This window comes from Penicillium chrysogenum (genome assembly GCF_028827035.1).
Source record: "Penicillium chrysogenum strain IBT 35668 chromosome Unknown utg000005l_segment0_segment0, whole genome shotgun sequence".
In the NCBI taxonomy this organism is placed as follows: Eukaryota; Fungi; Ascomycota; class Eurotiomycetes; order Eurotiales; family Aspergillaceae; genus Penicillium; species Penicillium chrysogenum.
In genome coordinates, this window is record NW_026622753.1 from 3,966,736 (window position 1) to 3,980,709 (window position 13,974).

At 47.9% G+C, this 13,974-nt stretch overlaps 4 protein-coding genes across 4 annotated transcripts; 1 reads left to right on the plus strand and 3 right to left on the minus strand.

Annotated features, from left to right (window-relative positions):
* Positions 1-2,084: 2,084 nt before the first annotated feature.
* On the plus strand, positions 2,085-3,828 carry N7489_009892 (cytochrome P450; the record flags this gene model as incomplete). Its single annotated transcript, XM_056715641.1, has 5 exons — positions 2,085-2,300; positions 2,359-2,572; positions 2,623-2,691; positions 2,744-3,346; positions 3,404-3,828. The coding sequence occupies 5 exons, from the start codon at positions 2,085-2,087 to the stop codon at positions 3,826-3,828; spliced, it is 1,527 nt and encodes a 508-aa protein (XP_056563263.1).
* Positions 3,829-4,545: 717 nt separating this feature from the next.
* On the minus strand, positions 4,546-5,828 carry N7489_009893 (NAD(P)/FAD-dependent oxidoreductase; the record flags this gene model as incomplete). Its single annotated transcript, XM_056715642.1, has 3 exons — positions 4,546-4,679; positions 4,737-5,528; positions 5,597-5,828. 3 exons carry the CDS (start codon positions 5,826-5,828, stop codon positions 4,546-4,548), a joined length of 1,158 nt encoding a protein of 385 aa, XP_056563264.1.
* Positions 5,829-7,588: 1,760 nt separating this feature from the next.
* N7489_009894 (uncharacterized protein) lies at positions 7,589-10,063 on the minus strand (the record flags this gene model as incomplete). The annotated part of the gene is made up of 6 exons (XM_056715643.1): positions 7,589-7,962; positions 8,021-8,280; positions 8,328-9,532; positions 9,598-9,697; positions 9,756-9,810; positions 9,859-10,063. The coding sequence occupies 6 exons, from the start codon at positions 10,061-10,063 to the stop codon at positions 7,589-7,591; spliced, it is 2,199 nt and encodes a 732-aa protein (XP_056563265.1).
* A 285-nt stretch (positions 10,064-10,348) lies between these two features.
* N7489_009895 (flavin-containing monooxygenase) lies at positions 10,349-12,397 on the minus strand (the record flags this gene model as incomplete). Its single annotated transcript, XM_056715644.1, has 8 exons — positions 10,349-10,542; positions 10,598-10,942; positions 11,019-11,288; positions 11,349-11,417; positions 11,477-11,642; positions 11,691-11,855; positions 11,908-12,101; positions 12,193-12,397. 8 exons carry the CDS (start codon positions 12,395-12,397, stop codon positions 10,349-10,351), a joined length of 1,608 nt encoding a protein of 535 aa, XP_056563266.1.
* Between the last annotated feature and the right edge of the window lie 1,577 nt (positions 12,398-13,974).

Here is a 13,974-nt window from a genome sequence, read left to right on the forward strand (position 1 = left end):
AGTTATACAATATCTAGTTAAACACTCCAACTATGGTATGTTAACCTAATAATACTTGTCAGACGTTTGAAGTATAGACAAATTTCTACTAGTAGTGATCTGATTTGATCCTGAGTTAAGCGGTTTATTAAAACCCATCCGATCTCACTCGCACGTTTTATATATATATATTGGAAGAACTACAAGCAGGACCACCCTTTACATTCTACAGAGCTCGCCGCTAGGAGCCACCTATGCATACCTAGGTATTGTTTGGATGACCAAGCTTTCATATATGTTGTACGAATATTTTCCACTCGATAGAGCCATAAATCCTAGCTAGGGCATTTTCACTACAGCCAAGAATGACCTGGAGGTTCTGACACCCTTTTTGCAAAGTAAATTGATAGTAATTTATTTGTGTTTTCTGGAGAACGGCATTATGATATGGTTACGAAACGACGGTTTCGTAAGGGCACTGGCAATATATTATTTTTCTCATATGTACACGTAGTACTGGCGATATTTGCACGTATGGGCCTTTACGTTTTCTCGGTATTTCATTGTGGCATGATACGAATACATTACGATACAATACCTGTTCAGCTAAGGGACGGAACGGGACGTTCGGTGATCCGATGGCGATCATTTCTTGGTTGTACCACATACAACATAGGTGGATCATCCCGGTACATTATATTCGTAATCCGTACTCCTTAGGTTCTGATACATGTTCCGAGAGACACCAAGCGTGTCTACCTGCCAGTATGCAAGGCTTGATTGTCAGAATATCCCACTGGAATACATACCTTCCAATTGCTGGGACTATGCAAGCCTGCGGCGATAAATCGTCAGTATGGAAAGTCGCTATTGGATACAACGGCCACCCCGAAGAGACCACATTCTTCAATAGTCGCAGATCTTATGCGGTAAACAATAGGGGTCCGAAACCCGAGCAGGAAAGGACATTGAGGCTGAACATAGAAATCACACCTGTGGAATCACAAGGTTGCAATCAACTAACTCCCTACTGCTGCAACATTCGAATTCCGCATTCCTCACACGCATTTTTTTATTGGTCAGTCAAGTTATATTTTCACAATGCTGTCCTACCCTCTCATCGTTGCCACTTTTGCCCACGCCCATCTCTGGTGCTCAGGTTTGTGACCATGATATTGCTGTGTCAAATACAAGCTCTACATGTATAGGCCGAACCTCACTGTAGTTACGCTGGTATTTGGCTCTAGCTCAATTTGCTACTTTGGTTCAAGTCAGCTTCGCTTTCATGCTGCAATATGAACAAAACCCAGAACACACGCAATCTGTGCCGAATACTCTTGGCTTGCTGTTGACATCGCATTAGGGCTAAATCGGCACCACAATATCGCGGTGAGTAAATGAACCTGATGTATGGTCAACTAGACACCGTTGGAAATTAGCACGTACGCTGGAATTTTACACATTTAGGTCGAATATGTAAAATACATAAAACATCTGGAAGTGGGCAAGGTAAGGAGAGATTGCGTTAACATGATTTGTCTCGAAATTGCAATGACGAATGCTTATCTACCTACTCTAATAATGATACCCGTGGGCATCATAATATGATAAGGTTGCGAAGGTCCAAATCGGTTCATAACCCTGGTTTGGTAACCGGTAAAACGTTGTACATTGCATTTGCAGGACTGAGCCAGCCACTGTCAAAGCATCAGCTAGCCACCAGCTGGCGCTAAAGCCCTACCCGAGTAGCCAAATAGCCAGGAGTAAAATCAAAAATTTAACCGGACGTATTATAGGACATTATATGTCAGCTCTTTATTTGAGTGGGTACTCTCTATATGTTGTGCCGCTTAGCATACCAACCAAATACTCAATATACGTGTCACAATGCACTGTTGACCCTTACCGAGAGGCTGGCGGTTTTTAGGTGGCAGATCGCTGAATGGGACGCCATTGCATATCTTATGCAATGAATGCTTATGTTTTACGCGTCTTGGTAGGTAGTATGGTCATCAATGGTGTCTGTCTTCTGTGCCTTTAAATTTATGACCGAATCGGTGGTCGTTTCAAAATAATTTTCGTCCCATTCCAAAAGTGCTTTTACTATGGCCGTCGACAAGTTGCCATTATTGGCCAAGTTCGAGCCTGTGAGCCTTGTCGGCTTGGTCCTTCTGTCAGGCCTGTTTTTCTTATTGACAGCATCGCGCAAATCCGACCTTCCTCTTGTAAACGGAAAGCGACCCTTTGAATTTGGAATTGCCAAAGCTCGCCAGCGATATCTGAAGAACGCCCATAGCCTAATTACAGCTGGTCTAGCCAAGGTATGTAATTCTGTTGTGGCCCGGATGCATAGTTGGAGTCATTAACGCGTTTGTATAGGCTGGTGCATTTCGGATCGTCACAGAAAACGGCACTAGAACTATCTTGTCGCCTAACTACGCTGATGATATTCGGAGTCATCGTGACTTGAGCTTGAGTGCTGCTTTGGTTAAGGAGCATCATGTCAATATCGCAGGCTTCGACGCAGTCAAGGTCACCGTGACATCTGATATCATTCAAGATACTGTCCGAACCAAGCTCACTCAAAATCTCTGTATGACAAGGGAACTCTTCGTTTGCAATAGCATTCGCTAATTCAAGTAGTGAACATCACCGAGCCCATGTCAGAGGAAGCTACTATTTTGTTGAAAGAACAGTGGACGGACAATACCGGTAAGTGCCTCAGATGCGACCCCGGTCCAGCATAACTGACTTCTTCCCTCAGATTGGCACGATGTTGCGCTCCGACCCAAAACTCTCGGCATAGTTGCCCAGCTATCCTCCCGAGTATTCTTGGGCGACAAAGTTTGCCGCAACCCAGACTGGCTCCGTATCACTGTTAACTACACCATTGACTCTTTGATGGCTGCTGCTGAACTCCGACTCTGGCCTGAAATGCTGCGCCCACTTGCGGCCAGATTTTTGCCCAAATGCAAGAAGATCCGCAAGCAGCTTGAGGAGGCTCGGGACATCATCCAACCTGTTATCGACGAGCGCCGATTGGCCCAACAGGAAGCAATCAAGCAGGGGAAGCCCCAGGAACGCTATCATGATGCTATCCAGTGGCTTGCGGAAAATACCAAGGATCGCAGCTTTGAACCTGCTGCAATGCAATTGGCCCTCTCTACTGCAGCCATTCACACAACGACTGATCTGCTTAGCCAGACTGTCCTTGATCTTTGCGGCCGAGACGAACTTATCCAAGAACTGCGAGAAGAGATCATTTCCGTGTTCAAGGATGGGTCTTGGGATAAGAGCACAATGTACAAGCTCAAACTGATGGACAGTGTGATCAAGGAGTCCCAACGAGTCAAGCCTATGGCAATCGGTAAGAGCCTACCCACTTCATTTCAAAACAGGCAAATCTAACTAATACTGTGAATAGCCAAAATGGCACGTTGCGCCGAGGAGGACGTCAAGCTTTCCGATGGAACTATCATTCCAAAGGGTGAGATCATTCTTGTTTCCTGCAGTAAAATGTGGGACGCGAATGTGTACCCCGACCCCAATACTTTTGATCCTCATCGATTTCTCAAGATGCGCCAACCGGGCTCAGATCAAGAGAGTTTTGCTCAACTGGTTTCCCCTTCCCCAGAGCATATGGGATTTGGCTTTGGAAAGCACGCTTGCCCTGGACGATTCTTCGCTGCCGCCGAGCTCAAGGTTGCTCTATGTCACATCATCATGAAGTACGACTTTAAGGTGGCAGACGGATGTAATCCACAGGTTCTGAAGTCCGGAATGCGACTTGCGGCAGACCCATTTGCCAAAATTGCTATTAGAAGACGGCAAGAGGAGGTCACTTTCTGAGCTCTTTCCAGATTTCAATTCTGACACTGGTTCGTTTCACTCTGGGCTCTTTGACACTTGAACCCAGGTCGCTGTTTCCACACAGGTGTATTCTTCCCCAATATCGCCACGTTCCTTGCTCTCTCTATCAATGGGCTATAGTCAGGTGAAAATGGGTGAGATAAAATAATCATCTAAATTAACGGATTTTACTTTACACTTTCGGAGCTTATAGGGTTGTGAATGGATGATAGCCTTTCTCAGAATCGAATGACACTCTTTATGAGCCGAGCCCGCTTTAGCTTTTCAATTATGTTGCTTTCTTTGCTGGACAGTTCAGAGTAGTAAAGGGACATCGATGTAGGTAGTCCGTGATACGTATCAAGTTAGGAATATCTCCAAGGCTGTCAGTGACTAACAGATACCCGCTGATTCTGCTCCCATGTCGGCGTACATACCAGCATATGCGCAATATTAACAGTCACCCAGTCTATGTCTAGATACGTACTTGGAAAGGGGCTAGCCATTTAACCTGTGGGGCAGGATGCCAAAAGCTTCACGCATTGTCTTATATTGGAGTAGCGAGGTTGAATTAATGCAGTGAGATTAGATGCGGTTCATAGACCACTAAGTATTATCATCTAGATGTACCCAATAAGTAGCTGGCTATGTAAACAGTAGAGGCCTAAACCGAAGCCGGCCTACACTAACTGGAGCAACCTGAATCAATGGAGTCCCTTACTCCTGAGCACGCTTCCATACTGGCTCAAGGTTGTCGCCGATTTCACGAACGGCCTCCTCCTCGAGTTCACTGTGAGAGAGTCCGGTGCGTTTCGAGATGTTGGACTTGGACTCCTCACGAGACATTTCCACTGTGATCGAATCTGGTCAGTCATCTACCTAGGATCAAGAATTATAAGGGAGCATACCGTGCAAATAAACAGCGGCCTTCTTGCCAGAGTACATCGCGTGTGGGACATTAGTGCTGCCATCGCTGTTGCAATCGCCAATGGCAAAGACACCCTCCTCACTGGTACGCATCGCCGCAGTGACATTGATCTTATCATCGACAATCACCAGGCCCATCTTGGCTGGAAGTGGCGATGCCTGTTCAGTGGGGTAGTTGACCATCAAAGCATTGCGTTCGACAGGGTCACCGGTAGTGAAGTGAAGGCGGAACTTGTCAAACTGCTGATCGCCGTTCTCACCCCTGTTGCTGCCGCCATCCTCGAGACGCTCAATAGAAGCGATTGTGCGGTTGTCGATTGTAGTGTTCCAAGCGGCAAGCTGCTCTTCCCAGTCTGGGTACTTTTCAGCTGCGCGGGCCTCGCCCTCTGCAGTTTGCGAGCCATTCACAAATGCAATGATATCGCTGTACTGAGTGTGGGTTTCCAACACGTTGCCTAGCATATCGCTGATATCGCCAATCATGCCAAATGGCTGGTCCCTGTGCTCGTAGCCATCACACCACGGGCACCAGAAGATACCTTTGCCCCAGTTTTCGCGAAGGCCGGGAGTCGGGGGTAGAATGTCACGGACACCGGTACCGAGCACGATTTTGCGGGCAGTGTAGCTCTTGCCCGTGCCGTCGGTCACTGTAAAGGCAGTGTACTCTCCATCAATAGGAACAATGGATTCCACGGTCTCATTGCTGAAGTGGGCAGTTGGATACTTCGAGATCTGCTCGCGGGCTAGCCCTCTGAAGGCAGCGGGAGGGGTGCCTGACGAGGATGAAGTATGTTAGATGAGAAACGTTGTACGTCGGGGTAGAGTTGGGATCCAATCTCACCATCGTTGCCAATGACGTCGTGCATTTCTCTGGTCACACCATTGCGGTACTCCTGGCTATCAAGCAAAAGAGCCGTCCGGCGAACACGAGAGACACCACTGAGTGCACTGAGACCCGCAGGACCACCGCCGACCACGATGACCTCGTAATCAGTCTTGGGCACTTCCACAGCGGCGGCACATGCCAGCAGGGAGACAAAAGCGGACGCGAAGGTTGCCTTGCTGAAAACCATGACGAAGGATGCTTAAAACAGTTGAGCTATCGGAGGACCGCACAGCAGCGGAAGACAAGGTCATTTATAGGCATTCGCAATGTCACCCATGGTGTTTTACGGAGTGGTGGAACCCCTATCAAATTGCTCAAACAGACGCATGCCCGTGGGGACACTAGTGACATCTCGATCGGAGGTGGCTGAAGCTGAAGAGATCGTCGCGATCAACAGGATCACCAATGATTTACAGGGGTCGGGTCCCCTTGCTTAGTCGTTAATTTCAATCTCCCTCCAAGGCTGTATGTCGAGAAGATCTCAACTGGCAATTCGCGTGGGGCAAGTACCTACCTAGATAGGTATAGTCCACGGGTGGTGAAGAATGTTGAACTACGGAGTAGACTCTTACGAAAAGTAGCTTAGCCAAGACCGCCTGCTTGATGAACACTAGTGGCTATCCACTTGCGGACGCTAGTGACTCGATCGGGAATACCATTGGGCCTTGTGGGGGGGGCGCTAGTGTGTCTGTGCAATATAATAGTGTTTGGTGGCACCGCCAGGGCTGAGGGACGTACCGTGGACCGCCCTCGGGCACTTAAATGTTATCCCTTGCTTCGGTTTTTGATCCGCCTACCGTTTTCATGACTCGGAGGCTTCATGCTCCGGTGCTCCCGAGACCAGTTGAATATCACATTCAGATTGTGTTGCATTGCAGATAATTTCGCTTGTAGCATGGTATGGGTTAGAATATGCGTGTGCTATATCTCGTTGAGTGGAATGAGTGTGCTCGGAAAAATCAGCTGTCAGGCATGTAGTGCTGTAACATTAGAAGTGCCCAGGTATAACTAGAGGAACCTACCTACCTACCTAGGTACCTAGGAATGGCATTACCTAATTAATCTTGGCGGCCCTGGGACCTACAAAGGCAGGCCTCATTTTTTACGCGAGTTCCAATCTGCAACGCCAAGGGGCCTGTGGGTGGAATGAGGCATTAAATTACATTAATATATTGCTTTTCACACAGGATATTTTTCGTGGAATTCGTACCTAAGTCGAGCAACCGCCTTCATTGGTGTCCAGAAGATACAAAACAGTCTCGAAAAGCAGCGATATCAGGAATTGATCGTTCTCCAACTATAGATTGATGTAATGCTTCAAAGCCATTCAGCTCCACACCAGTACAACCACAAACGATTCCTGTGGTCGGCTCATGATCGGCCTTTGACCGGCCCTTGCATTTCATCGTCGTGAATACAGAAGCAGCAGTGGGATGCAAGGATATTGTGCATGTTAACGAGGTCTTGGGCAGAAGGTTAGTAAGTAGATCGAGTCAATATCCTCCGTACGGAGTCGCACATCAGTGTTTGATTGCCCATCTACCGTATGTTATAGTCGTGTCACACCCAGGTAGAACGCAAATCGATGAGGTTCGAGCGCCTCGGGTCGCTTGTTCCAATAGGAAACAGCAAAGAGAGAGGTCCTAAACCCTATGCGACGATAAGGATTAGGGAGGGGCCGGGAACCCCCTACTCCACATTCAGGAGGATACCATTCAGTTTATCAAGATATCATAATATAGAAACAGGATGGTCATCCATGGGTATCATTAAAGGAAGAAAGCACCAAGTTGGATGAACAGTACAATAAGCAAAATGTCGCACAAGGTCACAAAAGTTAACGCCTCCCAGTCTATAAGCGCCTAGGCCAAGTTAACACGAACGCCTCGGCCCATCTAACGGAGTTTACTACCTAGTTTTACAAAATCTCCAGTTCTGATATGATAATCATACATCTTCCTGGTCATCAAGAAGCAACACCTTCAGCTTCTCCAATTTATCTTCGCAGTGCACCTCCATCTGCATCACCACGTCGACAGCATCCTTTCTGGTGATCAGCAGTTGTGATACCAGCCAAAAGTTATAGCCATTCTTAAAGAACCCCAGTGACGCCCATTCGTCGCTTGTTACTCTACTGCGTAGCATAATCCAACAATCACGCCAGCGGGATAGAGCAATTCGGATGGCAATGAGGATAGAATCCTCAGGAACCGCGCTGTCTTTTGTGCCGATCCCGGCACTATTCCTCGGATTCTTCGAACGGCCAGTCGGTATAACAGAACCGAGAAGTGTCATATGAGTATTAATAAATGAGAATAGAACTAGAAATGGAGTTAGCCAGCGCAAGGAACTAAAGAAAGCTTCGGGCACAAGACATACTGTGAATCAAGATAAACATGTCGAGTGCAGTAAGGTCCATTGGACTAGACTCGGGTGCTTCGCCAAACAAATTCCTAAAGGCCTCCGAGAGTCTAAGGTCACGTTGGAAGCGAAAATTTGGCTCCGCGAACGGGTGCTCGGAGACGAAAAGTGATTCATCGCAGGGCAGATCGCATTCCATTTCAGTGTGTGCCAGGCGGCACGGGTAATCCTGAAAGAAGAAGAATGCGCAATCGAGCAGCGAAATCATACAGATCGTCCTGTAAATATCAGCGAGGCGAATCCGGGAAGGGCGGAATATACGCACCTAATTCGACACTCCCTTTGGATCCACAGGTGCTCTGAGACCTGGTCATCAGGAAGATGACGGGATTTGACAAGTCCGATCCGTCGAGCAACCTTCACAACCTCACCAAATCGGTTTTCCATCGCGCGATTTCGAGACAAACGGTTTCCAGCCCAGTACTGGGCAATAGTGATGATAACCCCAGCCTGAAAGTTCAGGAACCAATCCCAGTCTTTAGCTTCCTCGTCGAAGGATCGGCTTTCTGAGAACGTGGCGCCAATTTCGCTCTCTGCCGAGAACACATCATTCGCAAAGATGAACAGCTCTGCAAAATCTAGCACTCTCTTGGCGACGTAGACCTCCCTCTCGTCGCTACTGTACATTGCGCCCATAAAGACTACCGCGGCTAAGAGCGGCAGGGGAATTGTCTCCGGATCAAACGATATATGAAGCATTGGACAGTTAGGCTGCCAGTATTTGAAATAAAGCGTAATGTATTTTCGTATCCGCGCGGTGGTCAATAGGAAATTGAGATTTGTAGATAGCTCCTCCTGTGCTGTAGAATCAAGCGGGACCTGCCACGCTTGTGTTAATATTAGATGAATTAATGTCATTGCGAACGGTCGCTCCGCTTCGAAGATAGGTGGATCTCTGGGCAATGCAGTAGGATGCTGCCCTGGAGGGATGCCGCACTGGTAGCTCAGTTCGCCGGTATGAAAAGGATTCTCCGTGGGCCTATTCCCATCACCGAATGGGCCGTGGAAAAAGTCCAGGAATGTATCCTGGAAGAATTGCGGGGCGACAGGCTCGGAATCAATGAAACCAGAGCCGTATTCCGCCCGAGCGGCATTGATGTTGTAAGGAAGCCCTGTGCCCTGTAATTCCTCGAAGCCAACTGCATTGTGATAGTCGAGACTGCGCGTACGATCACTGCGCGGGGGGAGCCGAAAGTTTTCCGTGAAGCTATCGGTGCCACCATTAAGTAAGAACTTGATCGATCCTCGGTCGGATGATGGCTCTTCTTGGGGGATTTCGGGTTTCACCGATATTTCGGTCCGGTTTGTATGAGTCTTCCATTGCAACCCACTTGACTCAAGGTTTTCGGTACCTTCTTCGATCCCTAGGTGACTTTGACCAGTTGTCCGCTCGTTGTTGCATATCAAGTTTCTCTTCTGACAGGATCCGCAAGGACTTTGTCCATCGCAGCGCAGTTTCATCGACGTACACTATCCAAGCAAAGCAAATGTCAGTACCCATAGTAGGCTTGCATGTAGTATATGTGTGGGCTAACCGATTGACAGGCATGTCGCCGCCTACCCCTCTGACCCGTCTCGGGAATTTCGCGATCCCCGCGCTTGGCGCAATCGGTGTAATGGACGCGCAGATTGTCACTAAGTCCCGAGGATCAGATTCGGAGTTGCTACTATAGATTGTCTTGGCTTGTCTCACCGGCGCGCAAATGAGCCATTGCAGAATATGCAGGAATAGGGTTTCTGGCCAGAATCTGTTGAGGTTCAGTATGTGGCATGGGTAGCTGCAGGACCACACATACGGCGCAAATGGTGGCGTTTGAGGTGATCAATGCGCGTGAATGCACGCTGACAGACGTTACAGCGGAAGGGCTTGTCTGTCGGGTTCATGGTGGCCCACCGGGGAGGAGGGGAATATCCGGGGTACGAAGAGAAAGCAACGTGGTCTGTGGGGGAAAGGACGAATGTATTGGTATTTCCATGAAGTCTGCAGAAAGGATGTATCATTTGGGCTTTGTTAGGGTCAATAAATACTTGACAGTATTACCGGTGAGGTATGGTATGGTTAGCCCCCTGAGGTCACCAAATGTACATCCATGGATGTACCTAATGTAAACATCCCGTTGATACCTACTCTGGATACTATACTCTTGATCTACCAGGATATCTCTATTTCCCCTCTTCTAACAGTTCTGATTCAATTTACTCCGTAGGCTATTGGTATTTGCATAGTTCCCCATCATGATCAAGGTTCGCCTTGCACAGTCCATTCAGGTATCGCCACGACCTCTCCTATTTAGCGATATTCATTGGACGCGGAAAATCAACCATGTTATCATCCAAGTAATCCACGTTAATGTTGTTATGCTTCTCATTCTCTGTCCAACCATCCCCGAGCCAACCAAAGACGTTATCATTCACATAACAATACTCGAAGTCCTCCCATCGGGGGTTTGCGAACACCTTCATGGAGTGTAGGGAAGAACCTGAGATTGAGCGGTCAATACCAGTGCAGTGGGAATTTGAGAAGCCAACACATACCTGGCCAGAGAGCGGTGACCCGACCATCCTCAGTACCACCCTTATACCAGCTGCGACACTTACTGCTGAATACAGTTCCGGCGAAATATGCATCGCAGTAGTGTGTGAAACGCTTGACGGCCTCCCGCCGAACACTCATAGCCCGAATATTGTCCCGCTGCATCTTGTGCACGCATTCTGTGATATAATCTAACGCTCTCTCGATGAGCAGGAGAAGATTGCCCTCGCCCAGCCCGGCATTAGGTCCGAGGGAAATGAAATAGTTCGGGAACCCATCGGTCGCGATCGAGAGATAGGTCTCCGGGGTTTGTTCCCGTCGTTCCGAAAGGGTGACACCTTCCCGGCCTCTGATCACAAATTGGAGTACATGTTGTGTCAAAACCGGTGGCACATACAAGCATGTCAACAGGCCGGTGCTGACCATCTGCGGTAATTATCCCGGTTTCGTCCACCTTGACAATATCCGAAGTGATAAGATCCACCTTGTCATCTGTCAACGCTTCTAGATAGCCGGGACCTGGGGTGAGTCGGCGACACGCGGGCGGAAAGGAAGGAAGTAGTTCATCAATGAGTCCAGGCTTATTGGCCAGACGCCGCTTCATGTTCTCTGTGAATACCTCCTGTTCTCCGAGCTGCATTGAATGCCCGGTAAGGGTGATACCATGGATAGACTGAAGCTCCAGCTCTACGTCTGTTTTTACCGTTAGCTGGATATATGTTCGTTGCCAAGTTCGTGTATCTCCGGTCATACCTTTGCGGAATTTCTGATATGCCTGATGATCTTTCTTGAAGGTTTCGATGTCTTCGGGCGTGAAGGTAACTAGTTATTCAACTTGTGTCAACAGGGATAGCAGACACGGCTGAGGCTCTTTTTCATACAATTGTCCAGTCCCCGCCCACGCTTTTCAATTTGCTCTCGCCCAAACGACGGGGAAATCCACGTCCGGCTGCGCGCATAATGGTCGATGTGTGTTACCTCAGGTAGCAATGCGGGAACAATCTGGATCCCGCTCGACCCGTTACCGACGACTGCAACACGTTTGCCCTGTGATCGAGTAAGTCTATATACAGCAATATCGCAAACTCAACCAACCTTGTAATCATAGGTCTGGTCCCACGAGGCACTGTGCATCGACTTGCCCTTGAATTCCTCAAGGCCAGGGATATTTGGCCATTTCCAGTTGTTCAATGCTCCCGTCGCCTGAATTACGACATCGCATCGATCTGTGTAAGTGGACGAGCTTGCCAAGTCTTGAATCTAAAGGGACGAGGTCAATTCCTGAACTGACTCTGTGGACAAGTTGACATACGCGCAGATTCCACTTTGATTGCTCCTCATTCCAGACAGCTTCGGATATCTGTTGTCTCAATTTGATGTGCTCCATGCATCCGTACTTCTCGGCGACATGCTTCCAATACTGGTGGATCTCTTCAGCCTTGGCATATAATGTAGACCACTCTTTGTTAGGCTCGAAGGTCGCTTGGTAGGTGTGAGCTGGAATATCTATCAGACACAAGGCTGGTTAGTGTCAAACTTTTGGAAAGAAAAACCAAACATCCCTTAGTTATCGAATCGGGCGACTATATTGACATACCACAAGCACACCCTGGATATCGATTCTCAAACCAGGTCCCTCCAATATCTGCATTCTTCTCGTACACACATATGTCCAGATTGGGAATTCGCTGTCTGAAGCGAATACATGCCAGAATCCCTGAAATACCAGCACCGATGATAACCACTCTCAGCCGGCGGGCTTCATCAACGGATCTCTCTTCCACCGCAGAAAAGTGCCTCATTCTGAATGCAGAGGATTGCTGTATTACCGAAGAAGGAAAATTAATGAAGACAAGAAATTCAATCGAGAATTACACAACTGGATGGGAATTTTCTGTCGTTTTCCCGCATTCAACGGATCTACAGCGACATGGAAGGGGGTCTTAATACTTGCGGCATCGCGCGAGGGAAACTTACCCCGACATCAAATCCGACAGGTGCCCGCACGCTTCGGCTATAGTCTTGAGATGATAAGCCGGGTCTACCTATCCATAGAGCTCAAGATTGTCATCTGCTCGGCTCAACCGCGGATAATCAGATGTGAATGGACCGGAAATCCCCCTTTACGACCCACCCCCGGATCCAGTTGTGGAACGCCCGTGGGTCTGTGGCCTGGAAATTGGACTACACCTGAGCAGTAAAACCGGGTTATAACGATCTCGGATATATGAATTTAACGAACTTTTTGCCGTGTCCGAAGCCACTGTACTAGTGTATGGGACCTGGATTTAGCGAATACCCGGATATGACAAGCTTCCTGCCGTGTCTGAATTAGTTCTTAGAAATAGGTTTTACTGTACAACCTTGGAAGGTCCTTGCCCTCGTTCATGTAAATCCGAGGCCTGTTGCGGAATGAATCATGGGCGAAGATCAGTAGATGGTATTTTAGGCGGGGACAACTCAACAGCCCAGACCCAATTGAGGAAATTCTGCCCTAGAACAAACGTATAAGAAGTATTCAATGAAGTATGGCCCAACGAAAGTCCATGTTCAAACACTCCAATATGAAAAGAAGTCTATATAAGCCCACGGTCGATTTGTTGCCATACAAATGATTGGGACGCTGACATTGGCGAAACATATATCTACCTACCTAGGTAGGTAGTTACTGACGATGGGCCATGAAAGTCAAATTAGGGCTAGGGTTGCATTTCCCGATGAGGGGAACTCAATGAGAATCAATAGGGCATGGTGGCAGCTCTGAGCATTTGTGGGTTATACCTACTTCAACTCTAGTTAAGCCTAGGTGTAGTGGAACGGCTGCGGGTTCACTCTTGGATGAGAATCGCAACTATCGATTCGGCAGTTCGGTACTCTGTCTCATAGCGTGAGGGATAAGGGTCTTATTGAAGTGCGAATATGGTTACAGGTTTGATACGACAGGGGCACGCTATTCAGCAAACCTGACGCCAACCGTTCAGTTCTGCATCTGCTTACCTCGGTTCATGATTCGAGACCTCGGTGAAAGGAGTGAAAAGCCGTCAGATAGTGGATGCGTCGATCTTCCCGAATAACGTCAGTGGTAATATCCAGGCGATAGTATATTCAGTAGCGGAGAAGGCAGCGGTTGGATCGAGGAGTATTGGAGATTACATGGACGTGAGTGGGACGAAAGCATATTCTAGCGATGAAATTGCGAGTCGTCTTCTACGCTCTGTCGTGTGCTCCGAGATATATATACCATGAGAGATCAGATCAGAGATTTGAATATGTCAATGCCAAAAGGCGAGAAAGTAGATTTTTCTGTTTTTTTCTGTTTTTTTTTTCTTTTTTCCCTTCAAATCCAATAGAAACTGCAAGCTAATGAATAGATGGTAAG